This window comes from Aotus nancymaae, unplaced genomic scaffold (assembly GCF_030222135.1).
Source record: "Aotus nancymaae isolate 86718 unplaced genomic scaffold, 86718_ANA_hifiasm-v0.15.2.pri h1tg000028l, whole genome shotgun sequence".
Classification (NCBI taxonomy): Eukaryota; Metazoa; Chordata; class Mammalia; order Primates; family Aotidae; genus Aotus; species Aotus nancymaae.
The window spans coordinates 25,659,197-25,682,865 of record NW_026988441.1 but is presented as its reverse complement, the minus strand read 5'-3'; the positions used below and the strand labels follow the sequence as shown (position 1 = coordinate 25,682,865).

General features: G+C 42.9%; 2 protein-coding genes and 1 pseudogene across 3 annotated transcripts in view; all 3 read right to left on the bottom strand.

Moving 5' to 3' along the window:
* Positions 1 to 23,669, bottom strand: part of LOC105710986 (zinc finger protein 93) — a 491,114-nt gene that overhangs the window by 56,903 nt on the left and 410,542 nt on the right. The gene's annotated exons all lie outside the window — the stretch shown is intronic.
* Positions 559 to 1,492, bottom strand: LOC105714014 (EF-hand domain-containing protein D2-like; annotated as a pseudogene).
* On the bottom strand, positions 1,492 to 23,180 carry LOC105710987 (zinc finger protein 93-like). 2 transcript variants are annotated; one of them, XM_064381558.1, is made up of 4 exons: positions 22,984 to 23,180; positions 17,569 to 17,695; positions 8,665 to 8,715; positions 1,492 to 7,928 (listed from the first exon to the last, which is right to left on the bottom strand). In XM_064381558.1, exons 1-4 carry the CDS (start codon positions 22,984 to 22,986, stop codon positions 5,713 to 5,715), a joined length of 2,397 nt encoding a protein of 798 aa, XP_064237628.1. In that variant the 5' UTR covers positions 22,987 to 23,180; the 3' UTR covers positions 1,492 to 5,712. The 2 variants fall into 2 exon arrangements, with proteins under 2 accessions (XP_064237628.1, XP_012298937.2); XM_012443514.3 differs by lacking the exon at positions 8,665 to 8,715.

The following is a 23,669-nucleotide window of genomic DNA, read 5'->3' as shown; positions in this document are numbered from 1 at the left end:
TGGACAGGTCCTCGCTGCCCACTGCCCGGCACACGCAAACACACTGAAAGCACTTCTCGGATGCTTCTCGGAGAATCAAGATGAAACGCTGGTTTCCTTCCCTAGGAAGGCGCCAATTCCTTCTCCTACCCCTCTCTCCAGAGGCCCCTGGGACCCTCGGGGTGTTCTGGTGGGGTGCTAAGGAGCAGTGTCTCTGACCCCCAGAACCTTCCCTGCCCCTGATCCCACAGCATACTTGGCAGGGGGTGGGCCTGCGAAGTAGACTGGCACAGCTGCCCCCACACCCTGCCTGGCTGGGCCCCAGAGATCTGGGGGTCTCCAAGTCAGCATGGGGGGCCTGGGTCCCTTCACCAGAACAGAAGCTCCCCACCCCCTGTCCCATTTCAGCAGATAGAAGAGGCAGAGGTGGAGGAAAAGGCCCTGGGTAGGGGTCCCCTGGTGCCTCCAATAAGCCCCTTGGGTCCCAATCTGCAGGGGCAGCCATGATTCTATTTCTTCTGCTGTCTCCCAGTCTGGAAAGGGGCTGGCAGGGGGCACCAGGGGCAGTGCGGCCTGCTGGAGGAGGGCAGGGGTCCCTGGGTGGCGGGGAGGGGAATGCATGGAGGGCAGGCACACGGGCCGGGAAGGACCCAGGGCCAGGAGCTGGGCCCGGGGCAGCGCTGGAGCAGGCAACTGAGCAGTCAGGAGTGCAAGATCTCCCACAGATTGCCAGGGAGGGCCAGGACACCTCCGTCAGACCCCTGAACTTGCTCCGATCACAGACATTTTTAGGTTTTTAGTATGGTCCCATCAGACAGAGGCAAGGATTCAGGCTCGGCCTCCCATGTGCCACAGTCACCCACCACAGTGGGGTCAGGACAGGGTGGTTAGCTGCAGTCCCCGCTACTTAAAGGTGGACTGCAGCTCCTTGAAGGCCACTTTCCACTGCTTTATCTCCTCTGCCTTCATCTCCTCCTCAAAGCGGCTGGACACATCGATGGCCTGGACCTTGGCCTCAAAGAAGCTCTTGGCCCCCTTGACGCCCTCACAGGAGACGTCGACCTCGGAGAGGCGGGCCAGCACGCACAGCCCACTGTCCTCCTGAAGCTCCCTGGCCACTGCCTTTCGGAAAATCAGGAGGAACTCCAGGAAGCTCAGCTTGCTGTCAAAGTCCTCATCCACCTCCGTGGATCATGTTTTTCAGGCTCAGGTGGGTCTGGAGGGCCCCAAGTTTCTCCATCATGAGCTTTAGCTACATCAGGTCGATGAAGCCATCCCACCTGGCATCATACTACTTGAACATCTTCTCCATGCCCTTGATCTGCTTCCTGGAGAACTCCTTGAACTTGGTGTATGGGTTGAAGATGCAGCGGCTGGGTGACTGGGGCTCACTGATGCCCTGGTTGAGGTCGGCGCGCCGCAGCAGCTTGGTGCTCAGCTTGCAGTCTGCGCTGCCCAGTGCCCTGGCCGCCACCCCATTCAGCCTGGGCTGCTCTGTGGCCTCACTGCCGGCTCACCTTGGTGGCCAGCTCGTCCGTGGCCATGGTGGCCTGCGTGGCCCTCGCCTCAGCCAGGACCCTGCTCGCCATGACAGCTGTAGCTTTTGAATTAAAAATTGTTCCCCAATTCATTACATTTGCAGGACTCTTCTCTAATATAAATTCATTGAATTTGAACAATGCTTGAGCAACTTCTGTAGGTTATCCTTTAGTATAAAATGTGTGCAATAAGACCTGTAATACAACTAAAGGTACTACAACACCCTTTATATTTGTAATCGTTTTTGAGAATACTCTTCTTAACTTTAACGACATATTTTATGAAAGATTTTTGACAGTAATTGCACTTTTAATGCTTTTATTAACTATGAATGTTTTTATGTTGCATAATATGTGAGTAGGCATTAATGGGTTTTCTGTATTTGTTTGTATTTGTACGCTTTTTCTCAGGCATAATAGCTTTCCTGTGAAATAAGGTGTTAGCACTGATTAAGTTTTGGCACATTCCTCACACTTGGAGGAGTTTTGCCAGTATGAATTATCTGAACTACAATCAAGTGTGGCAACCCTATAATGGCTTTGTCATGTTTTGGACATTTCTAAGGTTTTACACTAGAAATGTATAAATTTTTTCTTATGCACAGAAAAGTCAGAGGTGTTGGTAAAAGCATTGTTGTATCTTTCAGGTTTGTAGAGTTTCTCTTCAGCATAAATTATTGCCATTGTGACATTGGTCACATGCGGGTCATCACCGGGTAGGTGTCTGTACTGCAGGTCCTGACTCAGTGACAAATGAATAAATACATTGAAACAGAGAATACAATGTAAGAATCAGGTGAGGGGATAGTTAGTTGCTCACAATGAGAGAGACTGATCATAGCTACATGACAACCACTAGTTGTTCCTCCTCACATTTATTCAGTATAGCTTTAATAACAGAGGTTCCAAGTGAACGTGCTTCTGGATAATTAACATGGTTCAAATAGTGGTTTTACAAATGATAAAAGCTCAGGTTCCAATACCGAGAGTAAATACCATTAATGGTTACTCTCCCTGGTTGAAATCCTCTTGAGATGGCCATCTGGAGTCATCAAAGATTACTGAGTAAACAAACTATTCAAATAAACTCCCTTGCATTCCCTAGATATTTGCTTTCTTATAACTAAATATAAAAAGGGTTTTGCTGCCTCTGGCCTAAACTTTCTCAAACTATGTAAACCTCTAAGCCTCCCAGGGAGGTTTTTGATTATAATGATGTCTAATATTTTTCCTTAATATCTCTGCCACCACCCTGAGTGCATCCCAACATGCCATGTCTCTTAAGAATTGAGAACTTGGAGAGAGATCCAAGATGGCTGACCACTAGCAGCTCGGGATTGTAGCTCCCAGTGAAAGTGCAGAGAACGAGAGGATGCCACACTTTCAGACAAATTTTTGTTGCTCACGGACCAGGAGATTCCCAGTGGAGGAGCCAGACGGGTCGCCAGCGTGACTCTTGTGGCCAGCGCGGTGGTTTTGCTGGTGCCTCAGTGCGGCAGGTCTTGGTGCAGAGTGAGCGGGACTGGGTCCCCTTTTGGCCAATTCCCGGGCAGAAAAGCACCATCAATCTTAACACTGCTGTTTTGGCTGGCACAGTGGATTGCTCAGATTTCAGCACTGGGAATCAACAAGTTGGACATCCACTCAGAAACCTAATTTGAAAGTTGGAAATCACAAAGATGACAGGTGGATAAATTTACAATGATGGGAAGAAACCAGCATAAAAAGGCTGAGAATACCCAAAATCAGAATGCCTCTCCCTCTATAGGAGATCACAGTTCCTCATCAGCAATGGAACAAGCCCTGATGGAGAACGAGTGCGTTCCATTAACAGAAGTAGGCTTCAGAAGGTGGATGATAAGAAACTTCTGTGAATTAAAAGAACTTGTTCTAACCCAATGCAAGGAAACTAAGAACTTTGAAAAAACGTTTGATGAAACGCTAACGAGAATAGACAATTTGGAGAGGAATATAGGTGAATTAACGGAGCTGAAAAAACACAACATGAGAACTTCACGAAGTATGCACAAGTTTTAACAGTCGAATTGATCAAGCAGAAGAAACGATATCAGAGTTCGAAGACCAACTTAACGAAATAAAACAAGAAGTCAAGATTAGAGAAAAAAGGATAAAAAACAATGAGCAAAGTCTCCAAGAAATATGGGATTATGTGAAAAGACCTAATCTATGTTTGATAGGTGTACCTGAATGTGACAAAGAGAATGAATCCAAGTTGGAAAATACTCTTCAGGAGATTATTCAGGAAAACTTTCCCAACCTAGTAAGACAGGACAATATTCAACTCCAGGTAATACAGAGAACACCACAAAGATATTCCTCAAGAAGACCAACCCCAAGGCACATAATCTTCAGATTCATTAGGGTTGAAATGAAGGAGAAAATACTAAGAGCAGCCAGAGAGAAAGGTCAGGTTACCCACAAAGGGAAGCCTATCAGACTTACAGCAGATCTCTCAGCAGAAACCATACAAGCGAGAAGAGTGGGGGCCAATACTCAACACCCTTAAAGAAAAGAACTTTCAACCCAGAATTTCATATCCAGCCAAACTGAGCTTCACAAGCAAAGGAAAAATAAAATCTTTTGCAAACAAGCAAGTACTTAGAGATTTCACCATCACCAGGCCTGCTTTGCAGGAGCTTCTGAAAGAAGCACTATACATATAAAGGAGCAACCAGTATCAGCCTTTCCAAAAATATATCCAGCTAGCATCAAATGGCAGTATTAAACTCATATATAGTATTAACTGGATAAAAAGCCAAAACCCATCGGTATGCTGTATCCAGACCCATCTCACATGCAACAATACACAAAGACTCAAAACAAAGGGACAGAGGAAGATTTACCAACCAAACAGAGAGCAAACATAAATAAATAAATAAAAACCAGGAGTTGCAATTCTCACCTCTGATAAAATAGACTTTAAAGCAACAAATATCAAAAGAGGCAAAGAAGGACATTACATAATGGTAAAAGGATCAATGCAACAAGAAGAGCTCACGATCCTAAATATACAAGTACCCAATACAGGAGCACCCAGATACATAAGACAAGTTCTTAATGACTTATAAAGAGACTTAGTCTCCCACACAATAATAGTGGGAGACTGTAACATCACATTGTCAATATTAGACTGATCAACGAGATAGAAAATTAACAAGGATATCCAGGACTTGAACTCAGACCCGGAACAAGTAAACTTAATAAACATTTATAGAACTCTCCACTTCAAATACATAAAACATACATTCTTATCAGTACCATATCACACCTATTCCAAACGTGACTACATAACTGGAAGTAAATCACTCCTCAATAATTGCATAGCATTTCATAGGTTTAAATGAAATATTGGTTGGCTCTTTGTTTGTTATTTTCTTCCCTTCATTCCTATCTCCATTGTTAAGCACAATTATTAGCATAAAAGAGGTTTTCAATTCCCATTTTTAGACTGCATTCTAGCCTGGGCAAGAAAGCAATACTCCCATTCTCTCTCTCTCTTTCTCTTCCTTTTTATTCCTCTTCTTCATTCTTTTTTGTTCTTTCTTTCTTCCTTTTTTTTTTTCTTAAAAAAAAAAAAAAATTGAGAACTTGGCCAGGCATGGTGGCTCACGCCTGTAATCCAAGCACTTTGGAGGCCAAGGCAGGTGGATCACCTGAGGTCGGGAGTTCAAGACCAGCTTGACCAACATGGTGAAACCCCATCTTAAAAAAAAAAAGTAAAATAAAAAAAAAAAAAAAGAATTGAGAATGTGTGGCCGCATGTGGTGGCTCACACTTGTAATCCCAGTACTTTAGGAGTCCAAGGTGGGTGGATCACCTGAGGTCAGAAGTTGGAGACCAGCCTGGCAAACATGGCAAAACCCCATCTCTACTAAAAATACATAAATGTGCAAGGCGTGGCTGTGCAAACCTGTAATACTAGGTACTCAAGAGTCTGAGGTAAGAGAATGGCTTGAACTCAGAAGGCAGAGGTTGCAGTGAGCCAAAATGTTGCCATTGCACTTCATCCTTGGTGATGAGAGTGAAACTCTCTCAGAAAGAAAAAAAAAGGCAACTTGTTATAGGGTTTGCCACATTCCTCATACTTATAGGGCTTCTGTCCAGTATGAATTATTTATAATGAAGGTCGAGACCTTCCTTAAACACTTGTTCACATTCTTTATATTTTTAGGGACTATGTTTCATATAAATTCTCATATTTAGTCAGAGTTGAGAGCTGGTTAAAGGCTTTCCTACATTCATTACATTCATAGGGTTTCTCTCCAGTATGAATTATCTTATGTCTACATAGACTTGAGAATGAAGGAAAGTTTTTGCCACATTCTTCACATCTGTAGGGCTTCTCTCCAGTATGAATTTTCTTATGTTTAGTAAGGTTAGAGGAATTCGTAAAGGCTTTCCCACATTCTTCACATATGTAGGGTTTCTCTCCAGTATGAATATTCTTATGTGTAGTAAGGGTTTCAGATCGGGTAAAAGCTTTTCCACAATCTTCACATCTGTAGGGTTTCTCTCCAGTATGAATTTTCTTATGTTTAGTAAGGTTAGAGGAACTTGTAAAGGCTTTTCCACATTCTTCACATCTGTAGAGTTTCTCTCCAGTATGAATTTTCTTATGTTTAGTAAGGTTAGAGGAATTCGTAAAGGCTTTTCCACATTCTTCACATCTGTAGGATTTCTCTCCAGTATGAATTTTCTTATGTGTAGTAAGGGTTTCAGATCGGGCAAAAGCTTTGCCACATTCTTCACATCTGTAGGGTTTCTCTCCAGTATGAATTTTCTTATGTGCAATGACATGTGCGGCCTGCTTGAAAGCTTTTCCACAATCTTCACATCTGTAGGGTTTCTCTCCAGTATGAATTTTCTTATGTTTAATAAGGTTAGAGGAACTTGTAAAGGCTTTTCCACATTCTTCACATCTGTAGGGTTTCTCTCCAGTATGAATTTTCTTATGTTTAGTAAGGTAAGAGGACTTCTCAAAGGTTTTTCCACATTCTTCACATCTGTAGGGTTTCTCTCCAGTATGAATTTTCTTATGTTTCATAAGGATAGAGGAACTTGTAAAGGCTTTCCCACATTCTTCACATCTGTAGGGTTTCCCTCCAGTATGAATTTTCTTATGTTTAGTAAGGTTAGAGGAATTCGTAAAGGCTTTCCCACATTCTTCACATCTGTAGGGTTTCTCTCCAGTATGAATTTTCTTATGTACAATAAGATGTGCAGCCTGCTTGAAAGCTTTTCCACAATCTTCACATCTGTAGGGTTTCTCTCCAGTATGAACATTCTTATGTGTACTAAGGTTTATAGATTGGGTAAAAGCTTTGCCACATTCTTCACATCTGTAGGGTTTCTCTCCCGTATGAATTTTCTTATGCATAATAAGATGTGAGCACCAATTGAAGGCTTTGCCACATTCTTCACATCTGTAGGGTTTCTCTCCAGTATGGATTTTCTTATGTGTAGTAAGGTTACAGGAATTCGTAAAGGCTTTCCCACATTCTTCACATCTGTAGGGTTTCTCTCCAGTATGAATTCTGTTATGTGCAGAAAGGCTTGAGGAGCACATAAACTCTTTGCCACATTCTTCACATTTGTAGGGTTTCTCTCCAGTATGAATACTCTTTTGTGTAGAAAGGGTTGAGAAGTACATAAACTCTTTGCCACATTCTTCATATTTGTAGGGTTTCACTTCAGTATGAATTCTCTTATGTGCACTAAGGGTTTCAGATTGCTTAAAAGCTTTGCCACATTGCTCACATCTATAGAGTTTCTCTCCACTATGAATTCTCTTATGCGTAGTAAGGTAAAAAGACTTCTTAAAGGCTTTTTCACATTCTTCCCATTTGTAGGGTTTCTCTGCAATATGAATTATCTTATGTTCAGAAAGGTTTGAGGACTGGTTAAAGGGTTTGTCACATTCTTCACGTTTGTAGGGTTTCTCTCCAGTATGAATTTTCTTATGTCTAGTAAGGTGTGAGGACCAGTTGGAGGCTTTGCCACATTCTTCACATTCATAGGGTTTCTCTTCAGTATGAATTTTCTTATGTGTAGTAAGGGTTAAGGACTGGTTAATAGCTTTGTCACATTCTATATATGTGAAAAAATTTTTTCCAATATGTCTTACCTTATGTCTGTTGGAATTTGAAAACTTATAAAAGACTTTCACATATTTATCACATTGAAATATTGTTCTCTGGGTACTTGTCAAACTTTGGTTAAGTCCATTATAAACCGTGTTCTGCATATGACAGTCATCCACACATTCACAGCCATTATTTAACTGTAAATTATCATGTTCACATTTATCAAATCTTCTCAGTATCATTTTTTGGAAAGAATCTTTAATCCCCTGCTCTGGCCAAAGGTCTTGGGCAAAATGAGAACAAATAACTAAAAGAAAGAATAAAAACACATTACTTCAATTGCTAGACTCAGATAAGTACACTTTACAAATCTAAAGTATAAAATTATACAAACCACAGAAGTGAGATGTCATAGTAAAATACTACAACTGTAATTTCTTCCTGGATGGATAAATGTAACAAAAACATACTGACCAAAATCCATTTGTAAAATATTTATAAGTGTATTAAGTGTGTGAAAGACCCCAGGTGAGCCTAGTGCAAAGAGCCACATAGAAGAAACAGAAAAGTCTGTTTCTTATACCCAACACAGGTCCTCCTCCTCTTCAGCATAACATTGTGCCTTTAAAAGTACATTGCCAGCTGGGTGTGGTGGGGCTCTGGCCTGTAATCCCAGCACTTTGGGAGGGTGACGGGGGTGGATCACGAGGTGAGGAGTTGAAGATTAACCTGCCAAAGATGGTGAAACCCCATCTGTACTAAAAATACAAAAAATTAGCTGGGCGTGGTTGTGGCACCTGTAATCCCAGCTACTTAGGAGGCTGAGGCAGAGAATTGCTGGAGCCTGGGAGGCAGAGGTTGCAGTGAGCTCAGATCATGCCACTGCACTCCAGCCTGGGTGACAGAGTGAGACTTTGCATAAAAAAAAAAACCAAAAAACAAAAACAAAACAAATCAAAAACCAATAAAGTAAACTGCCAGAAAGGAATGATGTCTTATGCCTGTAATCTCAGCACGTCGGATAAACAAGACATGTTGATTACCTGAAGTCAGCAGTTTGAGACCAGTCTGACCCTCTGGGTGGAATCCCATATCTAATAAAAATACAAAAAATTAGCCAAGTGTGGTAACAGGTACCTGTAATGCTAGCTATTTGGGAGACTGAGGCAGAAGAATTGCTTGAACTGTGGAGGCAGAGACTGTAGTGAGCCAACATCATTTCACTGCACTTCAGTTTAGGTACAGAGTGAGACTGTGTTGCTCACACACACAAAAAAATTTAAATTGCCAACAACTGGTTTCTTTTTTAAAAGAAAAAGAAATATATCGGCACATACATCTTTATTTCTCACTTCTAGGGGCCTTTGTAGACACTAGTTAATGTCTCCCATGATGTAAAATGCTGAAAGAAATCATGATCTACATTGGAATGACAGTTTGAGTTAACTGAATCTAAAGGTAAATGATACAGAAGCAGAGAAAATGCAGTATCCCAAACAGGAAATGGGTGTAGCAAGTGACGACTGATTATTAAGAAGAAGTATGAATAAGCCAATTTAACTAAACACGAAACACAAAATTTTGGATAAGACATATCCTAAAAGCATGTTCAATAATCTCCTAGAATGTCTAGCCAGGACAATTGTTTTCAGACTACACCAAGACAATACTGCATTATAAAGATCGTAAGAGGTAGTTTTGTTAATGTTGAAACCTCAATCAAAGATTACAATGTATGCAAAATGGCCCCATCAAAAAATAAAATTTTGAAAAGCAACCATAAAAAGCATATAAAGTATTTTTTTTCTATTGAGACAGAGTCTTCCTCTGTTGCCCAGGCTAGTGTACAGTGATGTGATCTCAGCTCACTGAAACCTCTACCTCCGAGGTTCAAGTGATTCTCCTGTCTCAGCCTCCCAAGTACCTGAGATTACAAATGCGTATCACCACACCTGGCTAATTTTTTTGGTAATTTTTAGAAGAGACGGGGATTCACTATCTTGGCCAGGTTGGTGTTGAACTCCTGACTTCAAGATCCACCCGCCTCGGACTCCCAAAGTGCTAGGAATACAGGTGTGAGCCACCGTGCCTAGACCAGTAATTTAAAAATTTCAAACAAATTGAACAGCCAAGGCTTGTTGGCTTATTCCTGGAATCCCAACACACTGGGAGGCCAAGTTGGGAAAATAACATGGGGGCGGGAGTTTGAGACCAGCCTGAAGCTGGATGCAGTGTCTAACGTGTAATCTCAGCACTTTAGGAGGCTGAGGCAGACAGATGACCTGAGGTCAGGAGTTTGAGACCAGGCTGACCAACATAGAAACACCCCGTCTCTACTAAAAATACAAAATTTAGCTGGGCATACTGGTTGATGCCTTTAATCATAGCTTCTCAGGAGGCTGAGGCAGGAGAATCACTTCCGGGAGACGGAGTTGCAGTGAGCGAAGATCACACCACTGCACTCCAGCCTGAGCAACAAGAGTGAAACTCTGTCTCAATTAAAAAAAAAAAAAAAAAAAGAGACCAGCCTAGCCAACATGGTGAAACCCTGTGTCTACTAAAAATACAAAAATTAGCAGGGTGTGGTGGCATGTGGCTATAATCCTAGCTACTTGGGAGGCTGACACAAGAGAATTGCTTGAACCCGGTAGGGAAAGGTTTCAGTGAGTAGAGAATGTACCACTGCATTGCAACCTGGGAAAAAGAGCAAGACTATCTCAAACATAACATAAAATAGGCTGGGCACGGTGGTTCACGCTCGTAATCCCAGCACTTTGGGAGGCTGAGGTGGGTAGATCACTTGAGCTCAACATTATAAAATCAGCCTGGTCAACGTGGTGAAACCCGTCTCTACTAAAAATACAAAAAATTAGCCAGGCTGGTTGCAGGCACCTGTTCCCAGCTACTCGGGAGGCTGAGGCAAAACAATGCCTACAACTTGGGAGGAGGAAATTGCAGTGAGCCAAGATCATACCACTGAACTCCAGCCTGGGTGACAGAAAAAGTCTCCAATTCAGAAAAACTAATAAATAAATAAAATTGAATAATATTGAGGAACTGAAATAAAAACGCGGAGAACTACCAAACATCAGAAAAAGGAGGATAACAACAAGAAATATTAAAATAGCAAAAAATAAAAATTGTGGATATACAAAATACAAAAAATAATTGAAAAATTTCTTGCCAGGCGCAGTGGGGCTCACACCTGTAATCCCAGCACTTTGGGAGGCCGAGGCGAGTGGATCACGAGGTCAAGAGATCGAGACCATCCTAGTCAACATGGTGAAACCCCATCTCTACTAAAAATACAAAAAATTGGCTGGGCATGGTGGCGCGTGCCTGTAATCCCAGCTACTCAGGAGGCTGAGGCAGGAGAATTGCCTGAACCCAGGAGGCGGAGGTTGCGGTGAGCCGAGATCACGCCATTGCACTCCAGCCTGGGTAACAAGAGTGAAACTCGGTCTAAAAAAAAGCAAACAAAAAAAAAGACAAATTTCTTAAAAGAAAAAAGAGGCTGGGCACGGTGGCTTATACTTCTAATCTGAGCTCTTTGGGAGGCCAAGGTGGGCAGATTATGAGGTTAAGAGACCGAGCCCATCCTGGCCAACATAGTGAAAACCAGTTTTGACTAAAAATACAAAAAATTAGGTGGACAAAATGGCTCACACTTGTAATTCCAGAACTTTTAGAGGCCAAGGTGGGTGGATTATAAAGTCAGGAGATCGAGATCATCCTGGTTAACACGGTGAAACCCAGTCTCTACTAAAAATACAAAAAATCAGCCAGGCGTGGGGGCACATGCCTGTAGTTCCAGCTACTTGGGAGGCTGAGGCATTAGAATTGTTTGAACCCGGGAAAGGAAAGTTGCGGCAAGCCCAGATCACGCCATTGCACTCGATACACACAGATATTTATATGAAACACACATATTAGCAAAATTTCAAAAACTATAGATAAGCAAATTTGGAGAGTTGCAAGATGAAAATGACGTTTCATTTATAAGCATAGTCTCATGAGGTAACCAGTGCATTTATCAAAAAATTGTTTGCAGGTCAGAAGGATACTGTGTGATATTGTTAAAGTTATAATTTTTTTAAAAAGCTCTCAGGTGGGAAAAATATCATCAGCAAAATTTTACTACCAAATAATAAGAAATCCTTCAAAATAACCAAATCCTGAGGAAGTATATTGGCACTGCATATGCCCTATATATCAAAGATGCTGAAAGAAGTTTCTTTCACTGAAAATAGTATAGCAAGAAAACAACACAAAATCATATGAAAATATATAACTTTCTGGAAAAGATAATGCACATACACAAAAAATACAATTTCCTACTTAACATTATTATAATAGTGCAGAATATATTTTTAATTATTCTCTAAAATCTAAAAGAGAAGACTATAGCTATTATTATAAACATGTTAATAAATATACAACATAAAAATATAATTAGCAAAATCAATAACAAACTTGAAGGCAGATGTAATGATGAAGAATTTTTGTATGAAAATGAAGTTAAGGGCCGGGCACGGTAGCTCACGCCTGTAATCCCAGCACTTTGGAAGGCCGAGGCGGGTGGATCACGAGGTCAAGAGATCGAGACCATCCTGGTCAACATGGTGAAACCCTGTCTCTACTAAAAATACAAAAAATTAGCTGGGCATGGTGGTGCACGCCTATAATCCCAGTTACTTGGAAGGCCGAGGCAGGAGAATCCTGTGAACACAGGAGACGAAGGTTGCAGTGAGCTGAGATCATGTCATTGCACCCCAGCTGGGGCAACAAGAGCAAAACTCCATCTCAAAAAAAAAAAAAAAAAAAAAGCTCAGAAGTTCCCAATATTACTCAATTAAAAATTATTTTACTTCAAAAAGGAGATAAAAACAAAAACTTTCTGGCTTATGCCCTTTTTGGCCTCAGCCCGTCTGCACCCAGGTGAAATAAAATAAAATAAATAAATAAAAATAAAGACTTTCCAAAATAAAAGGTGAGAATGTTCATTACCACTACTACAGCCCTACAAAACATACTGCACAAACCAGGCCACGCTGGCTCATGCCTGTAATCCCAGCACCTTGGGAGGCCGAAGCAGATAGACTGCCTGAGGTTAGGAGTTTGAGACCGGCCTGAATACATGGTGAAACCCCTTCTGTACTAAAAATGCAAAAATTAGCTGAGCATGGTGATGCACAACTGTAGTCTGAGTTACTCAAGAGGCTGAGAAAGAAGAATCACTTGAACCCAGAAGGCAGAGGTTGCAGTGAGTCAAAATTATGCCACTGGACTTCAGCCTGGGTGACAGAGCAAGACTCCACCAAAAGAGAATATATATAGGCCGGTGGCTCAAGACTACAATCCCAGCACTTTAAGGAGGCCAAGACAAGTGGATCACCTAAGGTCAGGAGTTCAAGATAAGCCTGGCCAATATGGTAAAACCCTATCTCCACTAAAATTACAGAAACAATTAGCTGGGCATGCACACCTGTAACCTCAGCTACTTGGGAGGGAAGTTGAGGCAGGAGAATCACTTGCACCTGAGAGGTAGAGGTTGCAGTGAGCCGAGATCTTGCCACTGCACTCAAGCCTGGGTGACAGAGGGAGACTTGTTATCAAATATATATATACACACACTACATGGAGCTCAGGCACAGTGGTTCATTCCTGTAATCCTACAGCTTTAGAAGGCCAAAGCAGTCACATCACTTGAGTCCAGAAGTTCAAGATCAGCCTGAGCAACATAATGAGACTCTACATATAAAAATGAGAAATCTTAAAATGTGTCCATTACATTGAAACTTAAAATAATGCTGGACAGCAACATAAGAGCACATGTAAATATAAGCTCTCCATTAAATGTCAATATATGAACACATACACATTTTTTTAATATCAAATGATGATACAGGCTGGGCATGGTGGCTTCCACCTGTAATCCCAGCACTTTGAGAGGCCAAGGTGAGCAGATCACCTGAGGTCAGGAGTTTGGCATCAGCCTGGCCAACATGGTGAAACACCATATATCGTACAAATACATAACACTAGCTGGACTTGGTAGCAGGAACCTGTAATCCCAGCTAACTGGGAGGCCTAGGTAGGAGAACTGTTTGAACCCAAAAGACGGACATTGCAGTGAGCCAACTTCGCACCACTGCACTCCATCCTGAGCAACAGAGCAAGACTTAGTCTCAAAAACAAAACAAAACAAAATGATAGTACATAAAACCTTTAAACTTTTTTTATACAATATAAAAAACAGTATGTACATTTCCATGAATCCGTTATTAACATATACAACATATGAAATAATTTTAATATCAATAACAATCTGGAAAATATAGAGGCATAGTTTTTGTATTCAAATGAAGTTGTTATGACATTAAAATATATTGTTTTAACATTCAGATGTATGTAATCTGGGCCGGACGTGGTGGCTCACGCCTGTATCCCAGCACTTTGGGAGGCCGAGGCGGGTGGATCACGAGGTCAAGAGATCGAGACCATCCTGGTCAACATGGTGAAACCCTGTCTCTACTAAAAATACAAAAAATTAGCTGGGCATGGTGGCGCGTGCCTGTAATTCCAGCTACTCAGGAGGCTGAGGCAGGAGAATTGCCTGAACCCAGGAGGCAGAGGTTGCGGTGAGCCAAGATCGCACCATTGTACTGCAGCCTGGGTAACAAGAGCGAAACTCCGTCTCAAAAAAAAAAAAGAGAATAAAGTACCTAGGAATACAACTAACAAGGAATGTAAAGGACCTGTTCAAGGAGAACTACAAGCCACTGCTCAACGAAATAAGAGAGGACACAAACAGATGGAGAAACATTCCATATTCATGGTTAGGAAGAATCAATATCGTGAAAATGGCCATACTGCCCAAAGTAAGTTACAGATTCAACACTATCCCCATCAAGCTACCAATGACCTTCTTCACAAAACTGGAAAAGAAACACCTTAAACTTCATATGGAACCAAAAGAGATCCCGCATAACCAAGTCAATTCTAAGCAAAAAGAACAAAGCGGGAGGCATCACACTACCAGACTTCAAACTATACTACAAGGCTACAGTAATCAAAACAGCATGGTGCTGGTACCAAAACAGAGATATAGACCAATGGAACAGAACAGAGGCCTCAGAGGCAACACAAGATATCTACAACCATTCGATCTTTGACAAACCTGACAAAAACAAGGAATGGGGAAAGGAGTCCCTGTTTAATAAATGGTGTTGGGAAAACTGGCTAGCCATGTGCAAAAAGCAGAAACTGGATCCCTTCCTGACACCTTACACTAAAATTAACTCCAGATGGATTAAAAACTTAAACATAAGACTGGACACCATAAAAACTCTAGAAGAAAATCTAGGCAAAACCATTCAGGACATAGGCATACGCAAGAACTTCATGACCAAAACACCAAAAGTGTAGTATTGGGATGCGAGATTAAACTAATTCACCAAGACAAAAGTATGCCAAATTGCAGGGTCTTTATTGCCAGCGACCACGGAGGACTCACGTCTCTCAAACCCACGGCCCCGAGGGGAGAGTGTCAAGGCTTTTTATACCCGAAAGACCACCTTGGGAGTGGCGTTGAGGAGCGGGGAGGGGGATCAACGGGCTTCAGACATTCCGAGGGCTGGTGGATTCTGTAAATCATCTCCTGGGCAGGGACGGGGGTGGGGGAGGGGGTCTCCGGACATTCTGAGGGCTCGGGGGCTTATTGTCACTTTAATTGCTACATAAATGATTCACAAAAGTCAAGACAAATGTTAGTTTACACATGGTTTGGGTACCGGTGGAAATTACAGATCTTAGTTCACAGGGGCCAAGATGAGATTAGCTTGGGCTGTGCATTCTGATAAGCAAAGGCCAGCAATTCTGTCAGTTACTGATGAGAAAGGTAAACAACTTCACCTGGTGGACATTATCCAGAGCAGACTAGCAGTCTTATTTACAGAAACCAAGTCAGCAGTTATTGCAAAGAGAATGGGGCAGTTATTACAACTCATTTTTGGAGACACAGCTTTGTCTTATAAAATGGCATTGCTCAGGTTCTGGCTCCAGGCCAGCTATAGCACAAAAGCACTGGCAACAAAAGCCAAAATAAACAAATGGAACCGAATCAAATTCCACAGCTTCTGTACGGCAAAAGAAACAGTCATTAGAGTGAATCGACAACCAACAGAATGGGAAAAAATTTTTGCAGTCTACCCATCTGACACAGGGCTGATATCCAGAGTTTACAAAGAACTAAAATAGATTTACAAGAAAAAAACAAGCCCATTTAAAAGTGGGCAAAGGATATGAACAGACACTTTACAAAAGAAGACATACATGAGGCCAAAAAACATATGAAAAAATGCTCATCATCACTGGTCATTAGAGAAATGCAAATCAAAACTACATTGAGATACCATCTCACGCCAGTTAGAATGGCGATCATTAAAAAATCTGGAGACAGATGCTGGAGAGGATGTGGAGAAATACGAACACTTTTACCCTGTTGGTGGGAGTGTAAATTAGTTCAACCACTGTGGAAGACAGTGTGGCAATTCCTCAAGGACCTAGAAATAGAAATTCCATTTGATCCAGCAATCCTATTACTGGGCATATATCCAAAGGATTATAAATCGTTCTACTATAAGGACACATGCACACGAATGTTCACTGCAGCACAGTTTACAATAGCAAAGACCTGGAACCAACCCAAATGCCCATCGATGATAGACTGGACAGGGAAAATGTGGCACATATACACCATGAAATATTATGCAGCCATCAAAAATGATGAGTTCGTGTCCTTTGTAGGGACATGGATGAAACTGGAAACCATCATTCTCAGCAAACTGACACAAGAACACAAAATCAAACACCTCATATTCTCACTCATAGGTGGGTGTTGAACAATGAGAACACATGGACACAGGGAGGGGAGCATCACACACTGAGGTCTGTTGGGGGGAAATAGGGGAGGGACAGTAGGGGGTGGGGAGTTGGGGAGAAAGAGCACAGGGAGAAATGCCAGATATAGGTGAAGGGGAGGAAGGCAGCAAATCACGCTGCTATGTGTGTACCTATGCAACAATTTTGCATGTTCTTCACATGTACCCCAAAACCTAAAGTGCAATTAAAAAAACCAATAAATAAATTTAAAAAATAAAAAACATGAATCTGGCTCATATTCTCTACTTATAAGCTAGTAAGGTGCTCAGAGAGAATGTAATAAAATATTCTAGTAAATTAATACCAAAATACTAAGTAATAACAGAAATTCCTAAATATTTAGAAAATACTTTAAACTCATAATTGTCTTTTCTTTTCAGAGGAAGTTTCGCTCTTGTTGCCCAGGCTGGAATACAATGGTGCAACCTCGGCTCACCACAAACTCTGTCTCTGGCTTCAGGCAATTCTTCAGCCTTAGCCTCCAGTGTACCTGGCGTTAAAGGTGTGCACCACCATGCCTGGCTAATTCTGTATTTTTGGTAGAGATGAAGATTCACCATGTTGGTCAGGATGGTCTCAAACTCCAGACACCTCAGGTGATCTGCCTGTTTTAGCCTCCAAAAGTGCTGGGATTACAGGCATGAGCCACCATGTCCAGCCCTGCTTGTAGGTTTTTAAATTTTACTACCTGGTACTACTGAATCAAATATTGGTGGTGGCAATTAGATTTTCAGGTGGGGGCAACAATATTTTATGCCACTAAATTGCTGGAATTACCACTAATTTAGAGTGAAGAATACAGCTCAACTCAAGAATTTGGAAAGTGTGGATTAAGATGAAACATCTTAAAGAAATTCTTTTCTAGGTGAATATGAAGATATTCTGGAAAAAGGGCTTCTGAAACTCTTTTATGCACAGAATAAATTACTAAGAAACAGCCTACAAAAAAAAATAAATAAAACCTTTAGGGTGTATTATGAATTGTGTACTCAAGTTATCCTTACCAAGGAAAACCAGGTTTCTATAGTTCTCCAACATCACATCCCAATATAGATTCCGCTGTGCAGTGTCCAGGCAATGCCACTCCTCCAGAGAGAATTCTATGGCCACATCCCTAAACTCCAATGGTTCCTGAAAAACACACATACACATATTTTTACCAAGTGGCCATGAAAGGAATTTTTAATTTGACGTAAGGCAATAATATGAATAGATGCTTTTCAAAAGAAGACACAGATGTGGCTAACAGCATATGAAAAAAAAATGATCATCGCTCATCATTAAAGGAATTTAAAAAGAAAAAAACACAATAAGATACCACCTCACCAAGTCAGAACGGCTATTTTTAAAAAGTCAAAAAATGGCCGGGTGTGGTGGCTCATGCCTGTAATCCAAGCACTTTGGAGGCCAAGGCAGGTGAATCACCTGAAGTCGGGAGTTCAGGAACAGCCTGACCAACATGGTGAAACCCTGTCTTTTTAAAAAAAAAAAAAAAAAAAAAGTCAAAGAATAACAGATGCTGACAAGGTTGTAGAGAAAAAAGAATGCTTATATTCTGTTGCTGAGAGTCTAAATTAGTTCAAGAATTGCAAAAAGCAGTGTGGCGTGCTGGGTATTGTGGCTCACGCCTGTAATTTCAGCACTTTTGAAGGCTGAGGCAGAGGTTGGGAGCTCGAGACCAGCCTGACCAATATGGAGAAACCCCAACTCTACTAAAAATACAAAATTAGCTGGGGGGTGGTAGCATATACCTGTCATCCCAGCTAATCTGGAGGCTAAGGCAGGAGAATTTCTTGAACCCCTGAGGCGGAGGTTGAGGTGAGCCAATATTGTGCCATTGCACTCCAGCCTGGGCAACAAGAGCAAAACTCAATCTCAAAACACACACACACACACACACATTACAACAAAAAAGCAGTGCAGTGATTCCTGATAGAACTAAAAATAGAATTATCATTTGACAAAGGAAGCTCATAATTTTTTATATACCCAAAGAAATATACATTATTTTATTATTATAAAGACACGTCCACATGCATTTTCATTGCAGCACTATTCACAGTAGCAAAGACGTGGACAGGCCCTAAATGTCTATCAATGGTAGACTGGATGAAGAAAATATGGTATGGTCAGATGTGGTGGGTCATGCCTGGAATCCCAGCAGTTTGGGAGGGTGAGGCAGGTGGATTGCCTGAGCATAGAATTTTGAGACCAACCTAGGCAACGTGACAAAATCCTGTCTCCACAAAAAATACAAAAAACAAAACAAAACAAAAAACTGGCCAGGCATAGTAATGCACACATGTGGACCCAGTTACTTGGGATAATGATGTAGGAGAGAATTGCTTGAGCCTGGGAGGCCGAGTCTAAAGTAACCAATATCATGCCACGGTACCCTAGCCTGGACAGTAAGTGAGACACTGTCTCCAAAAATAAAATGAAAGATTTAGTAAAGAAAAAAATATGGGCCATAAACATCATGGAATACTCTGTGGCCATTAAAAAAATAATAATAATGTCTTTTGCAATAACATCAATGAAGCTGGCGACCATTATTAGAAAACTAATGCAGAGCACAGGTGCGGTGTCTCATGCCTGTAATCCCAGGAATCTGGGATGCCAAGGCGTGTGGATCACCAGAGGTCGAGAGTTTGAGACCAACCTGACCAACATGGAGAAACCCTATCCCTAGTAAAAATACAAAATTAGGCTGGGTGCAGTGGCTCATGCCTGTGATTCCACCACTTTCGGAGGCTGAGGCGGGCGGGTCACCTGAGGTCGGGAGTTTGAGACCAGCCTGTGACCAGTATGGAGAAACCCCTTCTCTAGTAAAAATACAAAATTAGACTGGGTGCAGTGGCTCACGCCTGTAATCCCAACATTTTTGGGAGGCCGAGCTGGGTGGATCACCCGAGGTCAGAAGTTTGATACCAGCCTGACCAACATGGAGTAACCCCATCTCTACCAAAAATTAAAAAAATTAGTTGGGTGTGGGTGGTGCATGTTTGTAATCCCAGCTACTTGGGAGGCTGAGGCAGGAGAATCACTTGAACCTGAAAAACAGAGGTTGCTGTGAGCCAAGATTGCGCCATTGAACTGCAGCCTGGGCAACAAGAATGAAACTCCACCTCAAAAAATAAATAAATATATAAACCCAAATAAATAAATAAATAAAAATCCAAAATTAACCAAGCATGGTAATCCCAGCTACTCAAGTTTCCAAGGCAGGAGAATTTCTTGAACCCAGAAGGCGGAGGTTGCAGTGAGCCGACATTCCAGGATTGCACTCCAGCCTTAGGCAAAAAGAGCACAACTCCATTTCAAAACAAAACAAAGCAAAACTAAGAAAACTAATGCAGAAACAGACAACTAAATGGATGTTATTTATCAGAGCTAAATAATAAAAACACCTTAACACACAAAGAGAAGAACAACAGACATTGAGGCCTAGTTGAGGGTGGAGGGTGTGAGGACTAAGAGGATCAGAAAACACACCTGTTTGGTGCTATGAGTAGTACCTCAGTGACAAGATAATCTGCACACCAAACCCCCATGACATAATTTTAGCTGAATAAAAAACCCACATGTGTATCCTGAAGCAAAAATAAAACTACAAGAAAAAAAATTCCTGGGTGTTACAGAGTAAATGTAGGTGAAAGGACTGTTTTTGCTACAGACAGTGGGCCAGGTGGGGCTGTTCACTGATTTATTTGTTTGCCTGCAGGCAGATGAGATTATGAACAGGAGGTCCAGAAGTTAGGCTGATGGGGAAAACAGCTTGCTGCTGCAGATTCAGTGTCTGAAGGTGGGGATATGCCAGGAGAGTTGCAGACACTTGTGGGTTCTTAAGAAACACTACAATCAAAAAGGCCGTGGTGAAGTTCCTGAAGATGGTGCCTAGTCCTGGGAAGACTGTGGACACGTCAATGTCTAGTGTGTGTGTTTGCGAGTGGGAATTCTTTCGTGGCTGCAAGAAAAAGGGGTCTGTTATCTTATACTTAGTTGGTACTTCCTCCTGTTGCAATACTTTTTTGAATTCATTTTTTTTTACATAACCCTAATATTTTTATTTTACAAAATCTAAAAAGTGCCTCAAGGCAGTCACAACCTCATCATCAGTAAAACCCTCCCAGTTTCCTTTCATCTTAATCTTAACTGCATCTGCCTGTGGGGCCCCAGCTTTCCAAAGCTCTGCAGCTTCTCTCAGAATAAAGGCTCCTTCCATGACTGGCGTGAGCAGGCTAGGACAACTGCAGGGGAGGCTCCCCAGAATAAATTACCTGAGGCTCTAATAACCTCTTGTTGGGGCCCGGCGCGGTGGCTCACGCCTGTAATTCCAGCACTTTGGGAGGCCGAAGCGGGGGGATCACGAGGTCAAGAAATCGAGACCATCTTGGTCAACATGGTGAAACCCCGTCTCTACTAAAAATACAAAAAATTAGCTGGGCATGGTGGTGTGTGCCTGTAATCCCCGCTATTCAGGAGGCTGAGGCAGGAGAATTGTCTGAACCCAGGAGGCGGAGGTTGCAGTGAGCCGAGATCGCGCCATTGCACTCCAGCCTGGGTAACGAGAGAAACTCCGTCTCAAAAAATAAATAAATAAATAAATAACCTCTTGTTGGCCGGTTGCAGTGGCTCACGCCTGTAATCCCAGCACTTTGGGAGGGGGAGGCAGGCGGATTACCTGAGGTTGGGAGTTTGAGACCAGACTGACCAACATGAAGAAACCCTGTTTCTACTAAAAGCACAAAATTGGTCAGGCATGATGGCGCATGCCTTCAATTCCAGCTACTCGGGAGGCTGAGGCAGGAAAATTGCTTGAACCCGAAAGGCAGAGGTTGTATTTTTGTATTTTTAGTAGAGACGGGGTTTCACCATGTTGGCCAGGCTGGTCTAGAACTCCTGACCTTGTGATTCGCCTGCCTCAGCCTCCCAAAGTGCTGGAAGAGGTGTCACCCATTGCGCTCGGCCAGCAAGGTTTTTTTTTTTTTTTTTGAGACAGAGTCTCTCTCTGTAACCAGGCGCCAGGCTGGAGCGTAGTGGCGGGATCTTGGCTCACTACAACCTCCCCCTCCTGGGTTCAAGCAATTATCCTGCCTCAGCCTCCCGAAATAGCTGGGACTACAGGTGCGCTCCACCATGCCCAGCTAATTTTTTTTTTTTTTTGCATTTTAGTAGAGACAGGGTTTCACCATGTTGGCCAGGATGGTCTCGATTTCTTGACCTCATGATCCCCCCGCCTCGACCTCCGAAAGTGCTGGGATTACAGGCGTGAGTCACTGCACCCCGCCAGCAAGGGGTTTTTAACCCTAACAAAGTTCCTTTTTTTTGTCCTTCCCCTATTGGCTGGGGTTGGACAGCACCATCTAAACTAATCCTGGTTGGCTTAGACCCAAACGTTTTTGAAATAGGGTAAAAGCGCAATTTTGCGACAAAAGGAGAAAGAGGAAGAAGGGGTAGGGTTGATTTGCAACTTTTACAACTTATGACCAGGAAGTTGAGTCTTTGAAGAGGAATTTAATTTACCTAACAACTCCTGACTGTAAGGTCTCACTGAGCCCTGAACAGCATGGTAATCTCTGTGACCTGCAGGTACAGCCCAGATGAGTTCCTGGAAGAAACGATCAACCCCTGTGGAGCCTAACTAAACAGAGACATTCTTCTATTGTTTCTTATTCCGGCCTCAATTGACAAGGCTACTGGACTTCATAACTGAACTTGGCCAACCTGGTGACTCCACAACCTACGACCCCCTCCCAGCTTGCAAACAACGCCAGCTGAAACTTCTGTAACTTTCCACTGCCCACCCCAAACCTATAAAACCAACTCCTATCCCACAGCTTTACCCTGGCTCCATTTTCGGCCTCAGCCCGCCAGCACCCAGGTGAATAAACAGCTTTGTTGCTCACACAAAGTCTGTTTGCGGGTCTCTTCATTCAGCGCGCGCGTTTTAACAATGACCTCAACCGATCTGCTGGCCTCGGCCATCCAAAATGCTGGGATTACAGGCGTGAGCCCACATGCCAGGCCCCATAAATTTTTAATAGGAGAAAAGTGAAACTGTGAACCCCAAGGACCAAAGCTCTTCCCATTCATGAACTCCCACCTCGAGTCAGAATTCTGCCCCGAGCACCCTTCTCTGGTCCCTGCACAACGTGGGAGAAACACGGCGCTGACGGTGCAAAGCTGCCGAGAGAGGGCTCCAGGCCAGGGCAATCAGAAGACACAGGATGCCTGAGGCCCGTCTGTCAGCGCAGCCGCCATCTTATGGCTGAAGGGGACAGAGGCCGAGCCGGGCAAGGAGAACTCCCGCACAGATTGTGGAGCTGACTGCGGGGAGGCCTGAGTCCCACCACAGCAGCTTCCCACCAGTTTCAACCAGTCCCTCCCTTCTCTCCCGATGTCGGAAAGGCACTCACCATTTCTAAGCTTCCAGGGAGTTCCTGCCTTTTAGCTGTGGATCTCTCAATGCCTGAAGGTCACAGGGCCACAGAGGATAGGCCTCTAGGAACTGAGGACACAGTAGCGAAGATGAGACGCGGAGCTTTCACTGCAGCAGGAGAAAAAGGCCCGCCAAACCCGAAAGCCGCCCTCTTTGCTCCAGGTACGTACCTGATTGAACAGCTTCCAACCCAGCGTTCCTGATTGGATAATGCTTAAGGCCCCGCCCCCTAAGGCCCTGAGTGACAAAAGATGTGATCAGACGCTGGGAGGAGTGAAACAGCCTAAGCTGCAGACTTTCAGGCAGAGCTTCCTACCTGAGTTGGGCGTGGTGGCATATGCCTGTAATCCCAGCTACTTGGGAGTCTGACACAGGAGAATAGCTTGAACCCAGAAGTGGAAGGTTGCAGTGAGTGGAGATTATACCACTGCACTCCAGCCTGGGCAAGAGAGTAAAACTGTCTCAAAAATAAAATAAAATAGGCCAAGCGCGGTGGTTCACACCTGTAATTGCAGCACTTTGGAAGGCTGAAGTGGGTGGATCACTTGAGTTCTGAAGTTCAATATCAGCCTGGCCGACATGGTGAAACCCCGTCTCTACTAAAAATACTAAAAATTAGCCGGGCATGATGGCAGGCACCTGTAATTCCAGCTGCTCGGGAGG

Excerpts from the sequence above, each read along its gene's own strand:
- LOC105710987 (XM_064381558.1), bottom strand. Across the intron at positions 8,716-17,568 it reads TAGAAACCTGGTTTTCCTTG|ATATGGGATTCCACCCAGAG; the intron begins GTAAGGATAACT and ends TATTTTTATTAG. Across the intron at positions 7,929-8,664 it reads TCTCAAACTGCTGACTTCAG|TTATTTGTTCTCATTTTGCC; the intron begins GTAATCAACATG and ends TCTTTCTTTTAG.